General features: G+C 38.7%; 2 protein-coding genes across 7 annotated transcripts; both read left to right on the top strand.

The window, feature by feature from the left end:
* Positions 1–1974: 1974 nt before the first annotated feature.
* On the top strand, positions 1975–3468 carry LOC110775403 (uncharacterized). Its single transcript, XM_021980014.2, has one exon. The coding sequence runs from the start codon at positions 1975–1977 to the stop codon at positions 3466–3468; it is 1494 nt and encodes a 497-aa protein (XP_021835706.1).
* A 7676-nt stretch (positions 3469–11144) lies between these two features.
* On the top strand, positions 11145–14898 carry LOC110775399 (zinc finger CCCH domain-containing protein 39). Of its 6 annotated transcripts, none has more exons than XR_008926518.1 (4): positions 11145–11426; positions 12299–12448; positions 12597–12803; positions 14299–14898. XR_008926518.1 is itself a non-coding variant. In XM_021980010.2 (4 exons), exons 3-4 carry the CDS (start codon positions 12612–12614, stop codon positions 14644–14646), a joined length of 516 nt encoding a protein of 171 aa, XP_021835702.1. In that variant the 5' UTR covers positions 11147–11426; positions 12299–12448; positions 12597–12611; the 3' UTR covers positions 14647–14898. The 6 variants fall into 6 exon arrangements, 4 of the variants coding, with proteins under 4 accessions (XP_021835702.1, XP_021835699.1, XP_021835701.1 ...); XR_002529740.2 differs by having other exon boundaries at positions 11147–11426; positions 12299–12507; XM_021980010.2 differs by having other exon boundaries at positions 11147–11426; positions 12597–12779.
* Positions 14899–22545: the final 7647 nt, after the last annotated feature.

Raw genomic sequence — 22545 nt, 5'->3', positions numbered from 1 at the left:
ACCTTTAATTTATGTTGCGAAATAATGTTTTTAATAGTCATTGAAATATTCGTTGTGTTTATGTTAGTAGTAGTTTTTAGAGTAACTATATTTTTTAAAAAGTTACTATAACTTTAAAACAGTAACTATGTGTTTAAAATAGTTACTATATTTTTTAGACAGTTATTATAAATTTAAAACAATAACTATGTGTTTAAGATAGTTACTATGTTAAGAACAGTTTATAGTGACTTTTTGATAAATAATAGTTACTATACGATTACATTATGTACTATGTTATTTCGAGTATATTTTTGTCTGCTTCTTAGATAGTGACTATATGATTATAATGGTTACTAAATTTGTACAATAGTTACTATATTATAATAATAGTCACTATATGTTAAGCTAGTTGTTGTGTGATTATAATGGTTACTATATGTGTACAATAGTTACTATATTATTATATTAGTTACTATATGTTTGAAATAGGTACTATGTTTATTTTATCATGATTTGTTACCATATGTTTATTTTCTTCAATAGTTACTATATTATTTATATAGTTACTGTTCGGGCCCTCCCTGTGGGACCCACTTTCTACACAAATTACCAAGATACCCTTTCAGGGGAAATTACTGAAAATACCCTCAAACACAAACCTCTTGATGGGCTCAGACCAGAAGTTAGGGGCCCATATCTCAGCCCCCTACAGGCCCAAGATTCCATACCCCTACACTTGCCTATATTTACTAATAATGTCATCCTGCATTACTATAAATATGCTTCACCTAATCATTACTCGGGTATGCAATTATTCCCACACTGACTCTCTCACTACTTTCTCTCTCTACAAGAACTGACTTGAGCGTCGGAGAGGGTTTTCTCGGGAACCCCCCCGAGCCAGTTTACGTTTGCCGTTTTTGTAGGACAAACCACAACCGATTGGAGGAAAACGACAGCCTGGTTGAAGAGGCTTCCCCTATTTTCACACTTAGCATTTTCTTCACAGAAACAGTTGGCGCCGTCTGTGGGGAAGTCAACTACAAGCCATGGTTAACACTCGACGAACCAGGCAACACTCCTCCTCTCATCGATCAGAGTCCCATCCCAATTACGTATTGATGCCTACTTCGAGGAACGGAGATGATCACGATGGTGATCAGGACCATGAGAATCAACAGCCCCATGTTGAGGGTCACCCTGAGAACTTGGTCACCCGAAAAGATCTAGAGTATTTGGCTGCTCAAGTCAATGAGGCTATCCACAACCTCCAAGGAATGGGAGAAGGACCTTCAAGGAAACATCCAAACCACCCTACCAGCTCAAAGGTGAGCACAACATCTCATACCATCCACAGGGCACAGCCCCGAAGTGTGAAGGACAGGCTAGGTGACAGGGGTGGGGCACAGCCTCGCCCTCGCCAATCAAGGGCCAGCCAAGATGCACGCCGGGTAATTGAAGATCGACAACTGCATAGAGGAGACCTTGATGCTCGAGACCTCTTGCACAGAAGGCGCCTCGAACAAGCTAGAGAAGCCATCAGGAATGATAGGATCACCCGAGGTCTATCCCCCTCTAGTGCTAAGACTATGGCCTCCGCACGAAACCACCCAACTCCTTCAAGACAAGTCAGACCGATCGAGGTCAGCTCTCGAAGGACATCTCTCAGGAGGCACTCACCTTCTCCTATAAGGAGATGTCAGTCACCCTCTAGCCGGGCTAGAGGCCGTTCCCCCAGGAAAAGGGTTTCACCCCTCGATCAACAGCCAGGGGCTCATTCATCTTCTCATCGCCCAAGGAATCACTCACCCTCAAGAATAGGAAGGATCCCTCCACGCCGTGAGCGAACATACTCGCCTCTCGCCTCTCCCAGAGAGTAGAGGTAGGCATACCTCCCCAAGAGGAAGATGGGACTCCCCTCCACCAAGAACTGATAGGCACAGACATACCTCATCATTACAAGAGGCTCTCACTCCCTTCTCCCAAGAAATAATGAACAACCCCCGCCGAGACAAAGTGAAGGTCCCTACCATCGAGCCTTTCGATGGAACTACGGATCCAGAAGAACACATGGCCGCCTATGCGGCTCAAATGAACGTTCAGACTGGATGCGGAGCTACTTGGTGCAGGTACTTTCCAACCACCTTGAAGGGTCTTGCCCTTATATGGTTCAACAAGCACGTACCAAAGGGAAGCATCAAGAGCTACAGTGAGCTTGAAAAGGTTTTCATCAGCCAATTCGCGGCGGGTCGGAGGCACCAAAGGACAAGTGTCAACTTAATGGCAGTCAGACAGGGAGAGACGGAGACCCTTCACAATTATATTAAGAGATTCAATGAAGAAGTCCTAAAGATACACAATCTCAAGGACGAAACCAAGTTCGCAGCCCTATTAGCAGGTCTTCAGCCAGATGACTTCAAGTTTGAATTGGTCAAGTCCGGGGTGTCCAACCTCGAGGAAGCAATGGAGAAGGCCCAAATGCACATTCAAGCCACAGATATTTGTAAGATCAATTGGGGTGGTGAGAGTGGAACAAGGCAAAAACAAAAGCCAAGACCTAATGGCAGCCACGACCAAACTCAGCCCTCCCTCAAAAAGTCGGTTATGGTTGATGACCATGGTGAGGATCCGAGGTACAACCGCAATAGGCGGGAAATTTACCTTGATCTCAAAGGAAAAGACATCCTCCCTAAGCCACCTGCAATCCGTACGCCCGAAGCAAAGCGAGACAAGTCACTTTGGTGTGAGTTTCACCACGAGTGCGGGCACACCACAAAGAACTGTAGGGAGCTGAAAAAGGCACTGGATCACTTGGTTGACAAGGGCAAGCTGAATAATTACTTAAGGAAGAATCCCCCAAAAGCAAAAGCCAAAGAAAAGGAGTCTCTTAGTGATGATACGGGAGACTACATTGGAGTGATAGCCGGAGGCTTGGCAACAGGCGGGTCTGTGAGCAAGGCGAAGGATAGCTTGTGGGCACTGGAACATCAAGTCCTAAAAGTGGCATCGGCTTCTCAAACATCCCCGGTGATGACATTTGGTGGGAACACTATTCATCCAATTCAAGAGTCCCATGACGATCCGCTGGTCATCGAGATGAAAGTCGCTAACTCAACGGTAGGGCGAGTGTTAGTGGATAGTGGATCATCCGCCGACATCATTACTCTAAAGTGTCTAGAAGGGCTCAAGTATTCCAAAGATGATCTGAAAACCATCTCCCAGCCACTCATTGGATTTGGAGGTCAAGGCGTCCATCCTCAAGGCACCATCAAGCTACCTGTCAGGTTGGGTCCTAAAAACAAGGGAAGACGGTTGTTGGTAGACTTTCTTGTCGTGGACATCTCCCTGCCATACAACATCATCTTAGGCCGACCTCTACTAAGCAAAATAAAAGCCGCAATCTCGGTGTACCAACTTCTCATGCAGTTTGAGTTGGAAGATGGCTCCGTGGGAAAAATCTTTGGGGATCAACAAGTGGGCAGGTGATGCTATGTTAACAGCCTCAAGAGAGGGACAAGTACCCCCCATCCACTGGCCAAGAAAGCCAAGCCAGAAAGGACTCGAAACTCCTGAAGGCAAGCCCCTCCCTCGCCCATGGAACACCGACAACCTTATAAGGTTTTATGTTCAATCTCCTAAGAATTTCTCCCTTTCTCAAAAGTACTTAGCTTTATAGCTCACATCCATAGTTTTCAATAATGAAAGTGGGGGTAAGATACATGTAAGCCCGCCATAGGCTAAATAACATCTCATCATTGTAAACAAAGTTTTATATTTTCAAGGCAATAGTAAAGAGCTCGACCAGTAATATTACTTAGAAAATTTTGTTTCTAGAATGTTGTAAGTAGAAGCCAAACATTGGCCATGCAAGCGCAGCACACGTCAAAAGGAAAAGACAAGCCAAGTTCAAGCACATGAACTCATACTTAGAAAAATAATCTAAGTCATTTTCAAGAAATGGCGCGTCATCGTTCGCCCAAGCATGGGGCTCATTAGCTCCTTTGGAGAACAACAACCCATTCCCATACTTAGCAAAATAATCTAAGTCATTTTCAAGAATGGCGCATCGTCGTTCGCCCAAGCATGGGGCTCATTAGTCCCTTTGGAGAACAGCAGCCCATTCCCATACTTAGCAAAATAATCTAAGTCATTTTCAAGAATGGTGCATCATCGTTCGCCCAAACATGGGGCTCACTAGTCCCTTTGGAGAACAAAAGCCCATTCCCATACTTAGCAAAATAATTTAAGTCATTTTCAAGAATGGCGCATCATCGTTCGCCCAAGCATGGGGCTCATTAGTCCCTTTGGAGAACAGCAGCCCATTCCCATACTTAGCAAAATAATCTAAGTCATTTTCAAGAATGGTGCATCATCGTTCGCCCAAACATGGGGTTCATTAGCCCCTTTGGAGAACAGAAGCCCATTCCCATACTTAGCAAAATAATCTAAGTCATTTTCAAGAATGGCGCATCATCATTCGCCCAAGCATGGGGCTCATTAGTCCCTTTGGAGAACAAACAGCCCATTCCCATACTTAGCAAAATAATCTAAGTCATTTTCAAGAATGGCGCATCGTCGTTCGTCCAAGCATGGGGCTCATTAGCTCCTTTGGAGAACAACAACCCATTCCCATACTTATCAAAATTTATCTAAGTCATGTGCGGAAAGTAGAAGCCATGGCACCATAAGTAGAAGCCATGGCACCGTCATGTGTATGACAAGTAGAAGCAGAAGCCATGGCACAATCATGTGCGGCGAGTAAAAGCCACGACACCATCATGTGCGGCAAGGAGAAGCCATGGCACCATAAGTATAAGCCTTGACACCATCATGTGCGGCAAGTAGAAGCCATGGCACCATAAGTAGAAGCCATGGCACCATCATGTGCGGCGTGTAAAAGCCACGACACCATCATGTGCGGCAAGGAGAAGCCATGGCACCATAAGTAGAAGCCTTGGCACCATCATGTGCGGCAAGTAGAAGTCATGGCACCATAAGTAAAAGCCACGACACCATCATGTGCGGCAAAGAGAAGCCATGGCACCATAAGTAGAAGCCTTGACACCATCATGTGCGGAAAGTAGAAGCCATGACACCATCATGTGCGACTCTCTCTCACGCACCGCACCCGACATCGGGCGACAAAAAAACAGCCACGCCAAGAGAAAGGAACAGCCATCATCCTACCCACGTACATACGGCGAAAAAAAAAAAAACAGGAGCAGCCACGGCGAGAAAGGAACAGCCACGCTTGGCATGCCCTTCCTCCGCAAGCCTTCGCGAAAAAAAATAAAAAATAAAAAATAAAAAAAAAAAAAATAAAATAAAAAATAAAAGGAGTAGCCACGCCGAGAAAGGAACAGCCACGCCTGGCATGCCCTTCCTCCGCAAGCCTTCGCGAAAAAAAAAAAAAAAAATAGGAGCAGCCACGCCGAGAAAGGAACAGCCACGCCTGGCATGCCCTTCCTCCGCCAGCCTTCGCGAAAAAAAAATTAAAAAAAAATTAAAAAAAAATAAAAAAAAAAGAAAAAAAAAACAGGAGCAACCACGCCAATCGGCGCCTCTTGCCCGATTAACAAAGAGCAGCCACGCCGAGTCATAACAGCAGCCACGCCGCTCAACCATGCCCGCGCCCTTGGGGCGGAAAACAAAAGCCAAGCCGAGCCTTGTGCCCGCGCCCGTGGGGTGGAAAACAAAAACCACGCCCAACCTTGTGCCGGCGCCCTTGGGGCGGAAAACAAAAAGCAAGCCCAGCCTTGTGCCCGCGCCCTTGGGGCGGAAAACAAAAGCCAAGCCGAGCCTTGTGCCCGCGCCCTTGAGGTGGAAAACAAAAGTCAAGCCGAGCCTTGTGCCGGCGCCCTTGGAGCGGAAAACAAAAGCCAAGCCGATCCTTGTGCCCGCGCCCTTGGGGCGGAAAGCAAAAGCCAAGCCGAGCCTTGAGCCGGCGCCCTTGGGGCGGAAAACAAAAGCCAAGCCCAGCCTTGTGCCCGCGCCCTTGGGGCGGAAAACAAAAGCCAAGCCCAGCCTTGTGCCCGCGCCCTTGGGACGGAAAACAAAAGCCAAGCCGAGCCTTGTGCCGGCGCCCTTGGGGCGGAAAACAAAAGCTAAGCCGAGCCTTGTGCCCGCGCCCTTGGTGCGGAAAACAAAAGCCAAGCCCATCCTTGTGCCCGTGCCCTAGGGGCGGAAAACAAAAGCCAAGCCGAGCCTTGTGCCCGCGCCCTTGGGGTGGAAAACAAAAGCCAAGCCGAGCCTTGTGCCGGCGCCCTTGGAGCGGAAAACAAAAGCCAAGCCGAGCCTTGTGCCCGCGCCCTTGGTGCGAAAAACATAAGCCAAGCCGAGCCTTGTGCCGGCGCCCTTGGGGCGGAAAACAAAAGCCAAGCCTAGCCTTGTGCCCGCGCCCTTGGTGCGGAAAACAAAAGCCAAGCCGAGCCTTGTGTCGGCGCCCTTGAGGCGGAAAACAAAAGCCAAGCTCAACCTTGTGCCCGTGCCCTAGGGGCGGAAAACAAAAGCCAAGCTCAGCCTTGTGCACACGCCCTTGTGGTGGAAAACAAAAGCCAAGCCGCGCGCGTCACACCCATACCTCTCTCAGCACAAATTTGAAGCAACCGCCCAATGTGGAATGTCTCAACTAGGCGTGACCTTCGCCAAGCTCACAAACATTGCTAGCCAGCCGGGCAAGCAACCCATGTATACGTAACCAAAGCCGGAGGGCTGAGTTCATTCCGCCAAACTCCCGAGTCTTTGGCCAGAACTCGCTAATTTGGCGTGGGGCTAATGTTCGGGCCCTCCCTGTGGGACCTACTTTCTACACAAATTACCAAGGTACCCTTTCAGGGGAAATTACTGAAAATACCCTCAAACACAAACCTCTTGATGGGCTCAGACCAGAAGTTAGGGGCCCATATCTCAGCCCCCTACAGGCCCAAGATTCCATACCCCTACACTTGCCTATATTTACTAATAATGCCATCCTGCATTACTATAAATATGTTTCACCTAATCATTACTCAGGTATGCAATTATTCCCACACTGACTCTCTCACTACTTTCTCTCTCTACAAGAACTGACTTGAGCGTCGGAGAGGGTTTTCTCGGGAACCCCCCCGAGCCAGTTTACGTTTGCCGTTTTTGTAGGACAAACCACAACCGATTGGAGGAAAACGACAGCCTGGTTGAAGAGGCTTCCCCTATTTTCACACTTAGCATTTTCTTCGCAGAAACAGTTACTATATGTTTGAAATAGATATTATGTTTATTTTATCATGACTTGTTACCATATGTTTATTTTCTTTAATAGTTATTGTACGTTTTACATAGTTACTATATTTTTTAAATAGGTACTATGTTAGTTTATTATGTTATGTGCATGTTTTTATGTTATTCTATATTTTTAATGAAATAGTTACTGTATTATGCATAGAGTTACTATATTATTATCACATCAACTATGTCTGCAACTCTGTGACTAAATGACCATCAATAATATTTATAAGTATTATATCTTGTATTATAGTAACTATATGTTTGGTATAGTTTTTTATGTATATTATAATGTTCTTTTTATGTTCTTTGTTGTCTTCTATGTTATTAGTAATAAGAGTTACTATGTTATGATCACAACAACTATATGATCATAAGAATAACTATATCTACAACCTTGCTCGTATATGACTATCATTAATATTAAGAGTTACTATATCATGTATAATAATAACTATATATTTTTAATAGTTATTATCTTATCATTATGTTCTTTTAATGATCTTTCTTTGTACTCCATGTTATTATTAATAAAAGTCACTATATTATTTTGACAGTAACTATATGACTATAACAATAACAATAACTATATATGCAATTCTGCAAGTATTTTACCATCGTTAATTGTAAGAGTTACTATATGATGCATAATAGAAACTACACGTTTTACATAGTTACTATGTTATTTTTTCATATTTAAATGTTAAATTATTAACTTAGTTTAAATATTATTGATTCAGAAATACAAAGATGATGCACCCAAAATTGAAATCGTGCAAAGAATAAATTCTGCAAGGAAAACAAAAGCAGGAGGAGAAGAAGAAAATCTTGACAACAATGGAAACCAAGAACGTGGTAGAGGAAGGACATGATGTGGTGGTGGAAAAAAGAGACGTGGTCCACGTGGACGTGTCGATTAGTATTTTATAGTTCAAAAAATATTTGAGTTTCACATGGTTTATTTAATAGATGCAAAGAATTAGAATGTCGTAGCTAAAACAACTAACCAAATAATTAATGTTTTCTTTATTATTGTTCAAGAGTTATAATTATTGTTACTTTTGATATAGTTACTCTTTTATATTTCAGTAATTATGTGATATATAATAGAAAAAATTACTATATGACCTCTAAACCATCTATACCACATTGTTTATTTTTATAATATAGGAATTGTTTTACAGCTAAAGTTATTTTTCTATATAATATAGTTAATCTTTGGATAGAATAATTGTTCTCATCGAAATTACTATATTATTATTATTATTATTATTATTTATTTCATAGTTACTATTCTGAAAATATAGTTACTATTCTGAAAATATAGTTACTTTACAGAACCTATAGTTTCTATAATTTACTCTTTTTGTCTGCAAGAATGAATATATAGTAGTAAGTGTTTTACAGTTAAAATTACTTTTCTATATGACATAGTTACTCTTTGGATAGAATAGTTATTCTTATCATTATTATGTTCATAGTTATTATTCTGGAGATATAGTTACTTTATAGAACCTACAGTTTCTATAATTACTCACTGTTAAAATTACCTAATTACCCTGGTCCATGGTAATCTTATGGTGGACCGGGTCCATGCAAGTGGAATTGGTCAAATGAAACAAAACAAACACCCTCCTCCATCTTCTTTCATCGATCTTTTTCCATCTCCTTCATCTTCCATTATCGATCGTTCACCTATAGCAATTGACAAACTCTCCCCTTCTTTAATTGGGTTTGTATTCAAGAAGGTCACTAGTACTCCGCCGCCTTCTCCTGTCCCGTTTTCCTACCGCCTGCTCCTACTATGCCGACTTCTCACTGCGCCACCTGCTCCTACCATTATTCACCGCCGCGGCCTCCTCCGATCTCCTATCTCTAGCATCATCGTTCGCGCCTGCTCCGAACTCCGGCATCCCCGTTTTCTCCCCCCTCTTCTTCAATTGGTTCACCAAACTCAATCAGGTACATTTGTTGAATTTTGTGGTTATTTTTTTTGTTTAATTTGATAGATTTAGATTTGTGGTAATTTTTTTTGTTTAATTTGAATTTTAATTGTAGTTTTTGATAAATTGTAATTAGTAATTATAATCGTAGGTTTTGTTGAATTTTAATTTTTTATTATATTTAGGTTTTGTTAAATTTAGGTTATTGAATTGTAATTTGATAATTGTAATGAATATTATAATCATAGTTTTTGATGAATTGTAATTGGTCAATTCCCCACATGTTTACACGTATTAGGTCAATTTTCCTTGTTATTTTGCATTATGTTATTAATTATTTTGTTATGTTATTGTTGTGAATCGTATCAAAATTTCCTGATTATTAGTAGCTAAAAGTAGAGGGTTTGAGAAGTTTTGGGCCGGATCTGGACCGGGTCTAGCAAGACCCAGACCCAGACCCGGTTTTCAGGTGGTGGATCCAGATCCGACCCAGATCCACTGGGTCTAAAAAAGTTAGACCCAAATCCAGATCCACTGGATCTAACGGGTCTAGGGTCGGATCTGGGTCCTAAACAGGTCTAAGCTAAATATTTTAACCGCTTAAATTTTGCTTGTTATATTACTTATATATACCCCTGTGTTTTTTAAACGTTCGAATATAGGATAGAATACATTGCAATTGTCTTAAAAAATGTACTACTCCAATACATCCTTCATCTTGATGTGGGTACTTGGAATGCCATGAGTTTGTGTAAGATCGTCAACATCTACCAAGCTTACAAATCCTTCATCTTGATCAATGTCATGAACAATAGGCTCACTAGGCTGATTTTGAGATTGTTCCTCATCCATTGCCTACAAACAATTATAAAAGATTATAGATTAAAAAATCTATAAAAAAAGACAGCCCATATATAAGTCATAGTACTGCAAATACAATTAACAAAATAAAAATATGATACATGAGGAAATGTAGCTAAGCAATACTCCAGAATTCATAAAGTTAATTACCATCTTCTAGAATTCGTAAAGCCACTAAAAAGAGGAATGCAACTAAAAACAACAAGCTCATAAAGTTACTGTGTCATCTTACTAATCTACTTAATTATAAATCTATAACAAATTTCTAATAGGAAGAATCCCCAAATACGAGTTGAGCACCTGATACAAGAGCACTACCTAAGTTATCCAATTACAAATTAATTAATTTGTTAATTCGTATCTTTTTCTATCATTTAGACAACATTTTTCTCAACAATTTTATCGGTTGGAATTTGAAAATATTGGCATAATACACTCATCTCCTATTATCATTGCTAACTTTCCTTGAAAAATGAACAGGCTAATTCTAGTTTTATAGAAATTGATTACAAGTTTTTATACCATATAAGAGAATAACATTAACCGTAAATCCTTAGACCGTAGTATTAACAAAATTCAAAGGTCAAAAACTCAGATTGTTCAAGATTGGGAGTTCCAGGAGTACGGGACTATGCAAGTAGAGAAATTATGATACCTGGGGCATAGAAATGTAGCAGATCCTCTCTTTCGTAGTGTGGACGGTGTTAATGTCGAGTTAGCCGGTCATTATTTCGGTGACGACATCGAAGTTTAGATGAGTGAAGGGAACAAAATCGTGCTCTACCCTCTGCAGCGGCGTTTGAGTGAAAGACTAACTTTTGTTTTTTAGGTTTAAGATTAGGTTAAAAGGCAAGAATACAGTAACAATTTTTTTTTTTTAATTTAATATATACTTTCGGGTCTCGGGTCGGATCTGGGTCTGAGACTTTTAGACCCAGATCCAGACCCGACCCATTGATTACAGATCCAGTTCCGACCCAGATCCAATGGGTCTAATTTTTTTGGACCCAGATCCTAAAAAATGGATCGGGTCTAATCGGATCTGGGTCGGGTCTTAGACCCATTGCCATCCCTATTTTCTATCTCCTTCATCTTCCATTATCGATCCTTCACCTATAGCAATTGACAAACTCTCCCCTTCTTTAATTGGGTTTGTATTCAAGAAGGTCACTAGTACTCCGCCGCCTTCTCCTGTCCCGTTTTCCTACCGCCTGCTCCTACTATGCCGACTTCTCACTGCGCCACCTGCTCCTACCATTATTCACCGCCGCGGCCTCCTCCGATCTCCTATCTCTAGCATCATCGTTCGCGCCTGCTCCGAACTCTGGCATCCCCGTTTTCTCCCCCCTCTTCTTCAATTGGTTCACCAAACTCAATCAGGTACATTTGTTGAATTTTGTGGTAATTTTTTTTGTTTAATTTGATAGATTTAGATTTGTGGTAATTTTTTTTGTTTAATTTGAATTTTAATTGTAGTTTTTGATGAATTGTAATTGGTAATTATAATCGTAGGTTTTGTTGAATTTTAATTTTTTATTACATTTAGGTTTTGTTAAATTTAGGTTATTGAATTGTAATTTGATAATTGTAATGAATATTATAATCATAGTTTTTGATGAATTGTAATTGGTCAATTCCCCACATGTTTACACGTATTAGGTCAATTTTCCTTGTTATTTTGCATTATGTTATTAATTATTTTGTTATGTTATTGTTGTGAATCGTATCAAAATTTCCTGATTATTAGTAGCTAAAAGTAGAGGGTTAGAGAAGTAGAGGGTTTGAGAAGTTTTCAGATCAAGTTGTGGAAAACTTAATTGCTAGATAAGACCTTTAAACTTCCTCGTGCAAATATATATATTTCCGTATCAATTTAAAGGGTGTTGAATTAAACTATTTACCAGGCTCGACTTTTGAAAGGGTGCTTGTTGTACTTTTGAAAGATGAGTTTTATTTTCCACTCTTTCATTAGTGCCAACTTCCAAGGAAGAGCTGACTTGTTTGTTGTGATGTTAGCTGATTTTTTTAGAAATTTTTGCTTCTTTGTTTTTTTTTTCTTTTTGTGTTTTCGCTTGTGTTGCAAATAGGATTGGTACTGCTGATCTGAATTTTTGGTACTTGAGCATGGTTTCATTGTCATTGAAGGCAGGGGTTTTAACTCTTGAACTGAGGCTTTCTTGACTTGTTGAGAAGTATGATTCAGTTCTTCCGTCTTCGGTTTCTAACAGGGCCGGTTTTTCCTTTGCATGTAGGCCAACATAGCCAAGTTAGAAACTTCAATCTCTATTTATGGCGACAAACTTGAGCTAAAAGTTTATGGGTTCAGTGTAAAGCTTTCACTTTTACTTTCTAAGATACTGGCTGTAGCAAAGTCCTTTTCGCCAAAAGATGATTGATTTAAGGTGAACTTTTTGGGTCCTGCTCCCGCTTCCACCACTCCTTAATGAAAGATAAGTAAAAGGTCAATGCAGATTCAAAGAACTTCACCTAATTCAGAGCTTTCCTATTTACAGACACAAGTAATTAAGATGTTTTCCTGGAACTTTGTAGGTCATTAAAGAGAATATGGCGAGGAACTTGAGGAACACAAATATGAAGCCTTTAAACCACGCATCATACATGAGATTGCAAATCCCTTGCAAAGCTTATTGGGATGTAGACGATAAGCTACGGTGCTTAGCTGATTTGTCCCTTGCTGAGGTACAGGATTTCATTCCAGAGCTTCATTCCCAAGTATGAAAATTGTGAATATGACTGGTAATTCTTTTAATTTTTGTTTTTAGTATTCCCTCTCTTTTATATTACTGGGTGTTTACTGGTTAAGGTTGTTGCACACTAATATAGGTGTTTTCAGATCTAGAAAAAAAAGGTTAATTTGGGCTAAAATATTTTTCTCAAGGCACTTTATATTGCATAAAATGGTGAGGAAAATTGGAGGGTGAAGTAGAAAAGGTGCACTGCTTTTCTAAAACCTATTATATTCCCTGAGATTTTCCCATTGGGGCATTAAACCTATTAAAGGTGCAGTGATTTGATGCCCCAATGGGAGACGGTTATGGGAAAAATCAGGAAGCGAAGTGGAAAGAGCAAGAGCTTAAATAATCCGGTTATTATTAGCACATTAGGTATTGGGAAGTTTCTAATGCAAATCCACACTCCAGTTAATACCTGCGACATTCCTCCAGGACTTCCTGACACTCCTTGTAAATATACAATCTGAATGGAATCAAAGATCACAACCCTTGGGCAAAGTGGTTGCACCTTCTTTAAAATATCCTATGAAAAAAAAAGTAAAAGAAAAAACAATCATCTTGGAATTCATGGTTGGGATTCTGAAACTTTAAGTAAAATCCATTTCCATGACTTCCAGATCCCTCCTTGTAGCTCACTCCCTCCCAACCCTGACCCCTCTACCCTTTATCCATGGTTGAAATGAAGTCATGATGTCCTTTCCTGATCATAAAACACTTTCATTAAGGATACCATTAAATCTTGTTTACCCGAGTTTATTGCTGTAAAATATGACATACTGGACAGCTTCTTCAAGCATTGTGCTTATGTCAAACCTGTCAACCAGAATCACAACAAAGTTGAGGGAAACTCTTAACACCCTTGTGTCGTCCCCCAGGTGAGGCAATCAAACCTTTATGCCTTCGTCATTTTCTATGCGTACGTAGCACCACTTTATCATTTTCTATTAGTTGCAGGATTCCTCTGAAGTAATTTTGGTGAATAGTGGTCAGAAAGAACATAGTACTAAGTCTACTGGTTAATTAGCTCGCTGAAGCTCTTCTTCAGTTAAGTGTTAAGCCTTTCCTGAAAGCTGTAGTATATAGTATTCTGGTGTTATTGCCTTATTGGGATGTCAGCAAATCAAAGAATACATAATTTATAAATTCTTGAAGTTGTATTTCTGAAATTCCCACTGAATATAAGTTCTGCATCTGACTTTGGCTTTGAATCATTGAGTAGCTGGTTGATTTTAGGCTGTCCATTTAGCCTAGAAAGTTCATCTTCCTTTTTAACGCAATTATTTTCTGGTACCTCCTTTTATTCTCGAATCTGGACTTCATATAAGTAGGAGGCAGTAAAAAGCTTGCTTTTTATGGTAACTAACTGTTGGGATACGGCATACCATCCAAAGGATGTCGAATTCTAATTCCTACATTATTGTATATCTCTAATTAGGACTCAGATAGTCGGATAGTTTGCTTGGTTATTGATATTGGTTGAATTATATAATGCGTGATAGCAAAAGGTGTATGTTCAAGGAGGCAGCAAGAAAGAAGGACCAATAGAGCTTGAAGTTTACAATCAAGGAATGTTCAAAAGTGAGCTATGCAATAAATGGCAAGAGACGAAGACCTGCCCTTATGGAGATCATTGTCAATTTGCTCACGGCATTGACGAGCTTCGTCCTGTCATCCGCCATCCTCGCTGCAAGACTGAGGTCTGTCGCATGGTCCTTTCTGGTGCACTGATCTGCACAGAACTGATCAGAGTGCACATAACTGATCAGTTCTATGCACTGATCTGCACAGTTCGAGACACTGATCAGTTCTATGCACTGATCTGCACAGTTCGAGACAACTTTTTTTAATTTTTATTTAAGATCCTGGTTTTGTTAAGATCTTAATACGGTATATCCGTATATGCTCATAAAATACTTTATATAATAAATTGAATTACACAAAACTATTGATCGTCGATAAATTGAATTATTTACACTTGTTTGTTATTTAGGATTTTTCAAGAACATTGCCTTAATTTGTACTTAATTTGAACTCGATCTCTAACTAGTTATCTAGTTTGTTGTAATATTTATGTTTATTGTAACATTTTGGTTGATCTATGACGAATTTGCCTTTTATTGGCTTGTAAACTTTTGTGACAGGTATTGTAACATTCCCGGTATTGGGAAGGGTCTATTTACAAAGGAGATTCTGTCGAAATTTCCATCTAATTTACTTTTACTTTTATGCTCTGGATATATGTTATATGTACTTGGATTATTCGAGCTACATAGAATTAAGTTGCTAAAAAATAGTACAAAATAAAAAAAAAACAAAAACAAGTCATTTACGTCGCACATTTAGCTAATGTGTGACGTAGATGACTTTCTTTTTACATACTGAAGAGTCATTTGCGTCTGCGACGCAAATGACTTTTTTTTGTCATGCTGAAAAGTCATTTGCGTCGCACATTTAGCGACTTTTCAGTATGTAAAAAAAACGTCATTTGCGTCGCAGTTTAATTAAACTGCGACGCAAATGACTTTGGCAGGATGATAAAAAAAAGGTCATTTGCGTCGCGTTTTAGTCAAACAGCGACGCAAATGACTCTTATTTGCGTCGCCCAAAAGTACGACGCAAATGACTTTTTTCATTTGCGTCGCGGCCAGTTGCGTCGCACACGACGCCAATGAGAATTTTTCCACTAGTGCATGTATGGTTTAAGAGCATGTAAGGAGTTTATTTACGCTTTGTACGTAAGGTCAAGCATGTTATGAGAAGTTTATTTATGATAAAGTACGTAATATCTATCATTCAAGGTGCCTAAGTTTATTCGTGCCTCGTTACACAACCACATTTTCTTTTGGTCACGTAGGGTACACACATGTAGAATCGTGTGAGAAGGTGAAATGAAATAGGATTTAGTCGTTTCTAGTGCACACCCCTCATGTAAATAGACATGTTGTGGACTCACATGTAGAATCATATTGAGAAGGAACAAAGTAGTAATTAGTTGAAGTCAAGTGTTCTTTGATCACAAGTCCTAAAGGATTCTAAAAGAAGTCGTGTTAGGTTATTTAATTGATAAATGTTTTATTTGATGGTGTCTTGAGTCGGCCTTTGAATAAAATATTAGTAAACGTAAAGTAATTCGAATAAGCTTCAAAACTCTTGGAACGTATGCCCTTGAGTATGAACAATGGGGGGAGTACTCGGTCGCAGTGTCGTTTGCTTCTAACGGTGATACAAGATGTTGTATCACTATTTTATGCTCAGAGAATTCTGTCACAGTAATTGTGGAACATGGTTACTATTTTTATTTAATATTCGGTTGGCTCACAACACTGTCTAGTTGGACCTAGGAGGAAGGAAACCCGTTCGATGCTTATTCTAATTAAATTATAAAGTCAAGAGTCGTGCCAAGAGTCGAGTCTTGCATGTCTTTATGATTTAATGTTTATAATCTAGGTTTTGCATTGGAATTTATTATTCTATTTTGGAGTAAAGCATGTTTAGTTATAGGCTTTTCTTTAGCTTGTAGTACTAATCTTTTGCTGATTACGGATGCTTTCATGTCTTTTGGTTATGGCCTTTGCCATAATGACCCTATGATGATCCATCAATTGCATTTGCGTTGTTGAGGAGTAGCATTTTCTAAGTAGCACTTTTTTAGGTGATTGCAAGTGAAGTCAACATTTTGTATGGGAATGTTGAGAGCGTTTTATACTTGCATTTCTTTATAAACTTCATTTTAATAATTGTTTAGACAAAATATAGTTAATGGATTGGTCTGTTTTAATTGGATTTTAGTTTAGGCCTATATGGTTCCAACTTGTAGTAGAGGCCATTAACTATTTATTTGTATTTGAAATTTTTTATTTTCGCTGTGTAATTCTGGTACTAGCCTTAACCTTTATCACGGTGGCAGTAATATTCTGGTAATTCCTTTATTTAAGGGAGAAAATGATTTTATAAAAGCAATGAATTATTAGGGTGTTACACAAGGTCTCCAGATCGAATTTTGGGTATGGAAAAAACCTCAGCTGGGAGGGATGTTTCCCATCGGGTACCCATGCAAACTTCCGCGGTAATTAGTCTACTCGCAGAATGCGATCTCGTCGTAGAACCAACAAAAAAAGTTTCTTAAGGGTGTATTCATAAATTTGCTATTTATTCCTATCTTATTCCCATCTCATATCAAACAAGAGACATGGACAAAATTCATAAATTCCCCATAGTAAAGTCTGTATCCTCATCCTTACATTTATCCCTACTAGTTGTTGAACTGTGCGCTAGCGCGGACGATCCCCCAAGGTATACAAATTTATTTTGTAAAAATGTTACGTAAAAGACATGCATTTACAAATTTATGGTAAATAATAGAAAAGCTATTATAAAATTCCTAACAGCTAGTAGACCAGACATCTCATTCAGTGTGGGACTATGTGCAAGATTCCAATCAAATTCAAAAGAGTCCCACATGACTTCATTGAAAAGGATACTAAGATACCTTAAAGGAACTGATGACATGTGTCTATTCTATCCAAGAAGTGATACATTTGACTTGAAAGGGTATGCTGATGCGGATTATGTTGGAGATTTAGTCAACTAAAAAAACACCTCATGTATGGTTTGAGTCCTAGGTTCTACTTAGTTTCTTGGGGTTCCAAGAAATAAAACACATTTGCCTTGTCCACAACAGAGGCTGAATACGTAGCAACTGCTGTTTGTTGTTCTCAACTGCTATGGATAAAGCAATAGCTACTTGATTTTGGTATTATTTATGAATGCGTTCCTATATATTATGATAATACTAGTGCAATATGTATCTCCAAAGATCATGTACATCATTCGAGAGTAAAGCACATTCACATAAGACATCATTTCCTAAAAGTTAATGTGGAAAAGTGATTGATCAAGCTAGATTTTTGTCAAACTGAAAATCAAAATGCCGACATCCTAACCAAACCTCTAAGTAGAGAAAGGCATGAGAAGATGCTTCTGGAACTCGAAATGATCAAGATAAACTGAATGCAATCATCAAGTTCCCCTTCAGGTAAACCATATTTAATTTTAAGTGTCTCATCCATTACAATATTTGTGTAAAAACATAGTTTTAAGTTGTTCATGATTATTATGTTACTTTCTTAGAAGAATTGTTTCAAAGTATTAAGTTCCGGTAGGAAATGAAGATCTGAACATAAGCCATGTTGTTCAAATGTTTCAAATTTTATGCTTAGCAAGCTCCTTAAATCAAAATACAAATTTTCAAATTATATTTGCTTCACATTTTCCGGAAAAATCTCAACTAAATATGCATTGACTAAATCAAATGCACAGGATAAACTCTTGATTAACCAAATCAATTCGGTTATCAAAAATCATTTAAACCTAATTCATTCACCCAACCATCTCTTCACGTTCCTATTTAAATTCAACAATTCCCTCAATTAAACCTCCATCATTAAACGCCCTGGGAAACTCAACCAGTTTTTGCATGTGGAAAACGAATGTTATATTCATTCACTCCCTACGCGCTACACCTATAAAATACCATCGTGACTTCACTATAGTTTACACCACCACCTACACTTAAGTCAATCACAAGTCCCAATTAACTCCATATAGCAATTCTGCCTTATCCATGGACATAACCCCAAATTCTCCAAAACCAATTCGAGGTCTCTCTTCCGCCGGAGAAACCTTTCATTTTGATCCCCAAGATTCATCAAGAAAATTCATGGCGTGGATTGTGTTGAAACCTCATGCAAAATCGTAATGCTCCAGTCTATAAATCAAAACAATGATTGCATATTGGTACATATGGCAATTGGATGACAAAACGTATTCCTCAATCAAATGTTGGAAGAAACTATGTACATGACATGTCATAGGATTTGTGGATCCAAATAAACACTTGAAGAGGAAAGCTAGCTTATGAAATCTAAGTACAGATTTAAGCAAGCAATTGGGAATTGGAACTGTATTTTAGTGAAGCTAATAAGTATTTTAGTTTTATAAAATGTGCATGATTCTTATAGAAATATAAGAAGTTTAGTGGGAGTACGTTAATGGGTCCTATGTGTATCACACACATATCTATCTAATGTGAAATAGCATTCAAATGCTAATGACTTATATTTGAAATTATTCATCAATGATGGACCAAGGCGAAACTTAGTACATACTAGGTACTAAGATCTATTTACAAAGATCTTAGAATATTGTTTTGGATTAAGTAATGGCATTTACTAAATCAAACACGAAAGACTCCATTGGAGACATTCGACTCATGTGAATAAATCTAAGTAATAGATGTTTGAACTATGTATAAGCATTTACTAAGTTAAACATCAAAGAGTCTAAATGAGATTCTTAACCTATATTATATGTCAAAGAATTTAGCTGGATTTAGTATCTACTGAAACTAGATGAGATAATATAACATGAATAGAATTCAATTGGGAATTATTCTGCAAAAGAATTTATCATGTATGATATAATATGAGGATCGCCAAAAATGTATCGTATGGCTTTAGGCATGATGAACATATACCAATCTCTATTGGTCTAAGTAAAGATCAACTAGATTGAGATCAAGAAAATCCTATGGTACTTGAAAAGGTAAATAGGAATAGTTCTTGATTCAAGGAAATAAAGATATGCTAAATATTGATGCTACACGCATAAACACTAGCAAAGGATCGAGCAAGATCCCTTTGGAGTTAACCATTGGCAAGGACGAGCTAAAGAGCATCGTGTTTTGAAATGGAAACATGGATTGGAGACCATGAGTTGTTGCGTGGGAAATTAAATATTCATTTCTATGTTCTAAGATACAGCTGGAAAGTCTTCCATATATCTGTGAACTGCTTGGATAAGTAAATCCAAACAAAGCATCACTAGCAACCTAAAAAGTTGAAGTAAAAGTACTTATTGCCTAATAAGCAATAAAACAGAGTTGTTTATCTTAAAGACTTCTTCACTGAACTTGGGTAGATCACATGTCTGCTGACTTGATGGTTCTTCATTGCGAAATGTGTAGAACCACTATTTAAGTAAGAAAGACTAGATCACATAATAAACAAAGTCAAAAGATCTTATCGTCCTATCTCGAAAGAAATTCGATGAAAAAGGATATTAAGATTGGCAAAGCATGATAACTAAACCTATGAAACAAGTGAAATACAACACTCACATTGTGGCACTGGAAGTCAAACATAGTTTTGAATTCCATTAACTTTTTTAAAGATGGGTTAGAGGCCCATGGTTGTAAAACATTGGGGTTGAACATTTATCATATATGAAATGTATTTTCATATTCCATTTAATCTTGGTTTAGTATTAAATGATGAGTCCTTTCAATTTGAAGATATATTCAAGATAGATTGTCAGGAGCAGTCCTGTGACTAAGAAATGTTTATCAAGTGAACTTGATTGTCAAAAGTTGAAAATGGTCCCTGGTCGGAAGTTTTTTCTATAAAGGTGGACCCATAGAAAACACTAGACGACTAGAATGCAAGATGACTAGTAATTCTGTTTCTTGAACTATGTGGACATGGCAATGTCGCAATCATTTGCATAGATACTTACTTGAGAAGATTAGTATCGGACATACCTATGAAACTATACTGTAAGAGATGGAAATCATAGCATACATGATGGATCCAATAGTCGAAGCGTATGGAACTTCACTCATATTTCTACGCTCATCAGATGTCTTGAGACACTGAGTCTTGCTTAGATATATGCCATGTGACATGGGAAGATGAACTCTCTTGGCTTCCATCATATTGAATCTAGCTACACTTTGTCAATGTAAGTGCTCAGGCTTAGTCCAATCATCCTCTTAGATCTATCCATGTATGTAATACCTCGTATTTTTCGTAATTTATGTATATATTTTATTGTATTTATAAAGATTTTTACGAATTTAATTGCATTTAATGGGAATTAAATGTATTTCATTTATAATTAATTTAATTATTAATTATTTACGAAACCGGATTTTTATTAAATAAATTAAACGAATTTATTTATTCGGGAATTGTTGGGTCGTATTTTGAAAACGAATTTAATTCTAATCTAAGCCCGATCCAATTTCGTTGACAAACCCAACAAGGCTTGCAAGAAACTAATTTTATTTAAGCCCGTAAGCAAGGCCAACTCAAAACCCTAAAACCTAGCCCATGAGGGAAGGAAAAGCTATAAATACAACCCTTCCCCTCATTAAATCCCCACATTAAATTTCAGAATTTCTCTCTCTCTCTCCTCTCTCTTTCGGCACTCTCTCTCTCCTCTCGTCCCTTGCCTTCGGCTGCAAGCAAGCAACGAGCTTTGCTCGCTGCCCAGCCCGTGCATCCCGCGCCCCTACTTCGTGCATTGCCGCGCAGCGCGCAGCGCACACCTGTGCCCGCGCTGCTACCTTTCCCTTCGTGCCTCACGCACACCCTCACACTCCCTCGCATCTCCCTAGCGTCCCTCGCTCACCCTCGCTGCCCAGCACACGCACACTGTTGTGCGTTGTTGCTGTGTTGTGCCGAGCACCCGCACCTAACTCTCGCCCATTGCTCGCCCCTGCTCGCAGCGCACCCGCGCACCATTGCTGTGACGAGTGCTTGTGCCCCTGCTGTTGCTTTGTGCCACTGCCCACACGCAACACAATCGTGTTGTGTGTGTGTGTTGTTGTTGATCAATTTCCGCACTTCGTATACTTTTAACCTTTTCCAAATTCCGTTTTTAAATTTTTTAATTATTATTATTGTTTGGATTATTTAAATTGCTAGGAACGGTTATAAACACCGTGTTTTAATATTGTCGTATTTAATATTGATGGGATTGATTTTAATTATGAGAACTATTATTTTCAGATTTAATGATTAATTTAAGTGTCAATTTTTATGGTCAAAACATGGTTTTATTGATGACCTATTGATAGGATTTTAATTCCAAACAATTGATTCACATAATTTAATGACGATTTAAATTATGGGAATCAACTTAGATTTTCAGATTTATTATAAAGCTTTAAAGTGTTGATTTTAATGATTTTAAGGCCAAAAAGTCAATGTATTTATGCTAGGACTTGAGTTGACTATTTGAGACTATTAATTTAACGAATAACGATTAATTTCTAATTAAACCAAAGGTTTTAGAATCTTAAATAGTTGCTGGATATTTAGTAAACATGGGTAATAATTAAGTTTCTCCTTTGTGTTTATAGGAGTTGATTTCTAGCTTGAGTCGTGATTCGCACAGTGGCCCCCGTACTTAGGTATTCTAGGTACGTACATGACTAGGGTGACCACCTATCCCATGAGGACTTTTTGATGTGTATTGATTGTGAATCATGTGAACTTAAAGTGTTGAGAATTCATGTTTGATGTGTAAACAAGCATGCTGGGAATTATTATTGAATCTATGTATTCTGCGTGAATGAGCATATTATGGATTGTTAATGTTTTATGGATTCCATTGAACAATCATGTTATGGACTTTTATAATCGTTGAATTATGTCAAGCATGTTGTTCGAATTGATATGCATGTATGAGTGTTTCGCATGCAAGTTATTATGATTATGCTATTGTACGGAATGTCTAGCCTACTTTGAGCCTATTGGATATTGCCTCAGTGCATCGTTTATTCTACCGCCGTGTAGAATACATTTAAGAAGTTTATGTGAATTGAACTAAGGACTATTCGTGCTAAGGGCACACCCCCTTGGTAACATGCAATGTTGGGTTATCTCAAACAGTGTTTTTGAGAA

The sequence above is a fragment of the Spinacia oleracea genome, chromosome 1, assembly GCF_020520425.1.
Source record: "Spinacia oleracea cultivar Varoflay chromosome 1, BTI_SOV_V1, whole genome shotgun sequence".
NCBI lineage: Eukaryota > Viridiplantae > Streptophyta > Magnoliopsida > Caryophyllales > Amaranthaceae > Spinacia > Spinacia oleracea.
The sequence above is the reverse complement of the archived record's forward strand: the minus strand, read 5'-3'. Positions and strand labels throughout refer to the sequence as shown.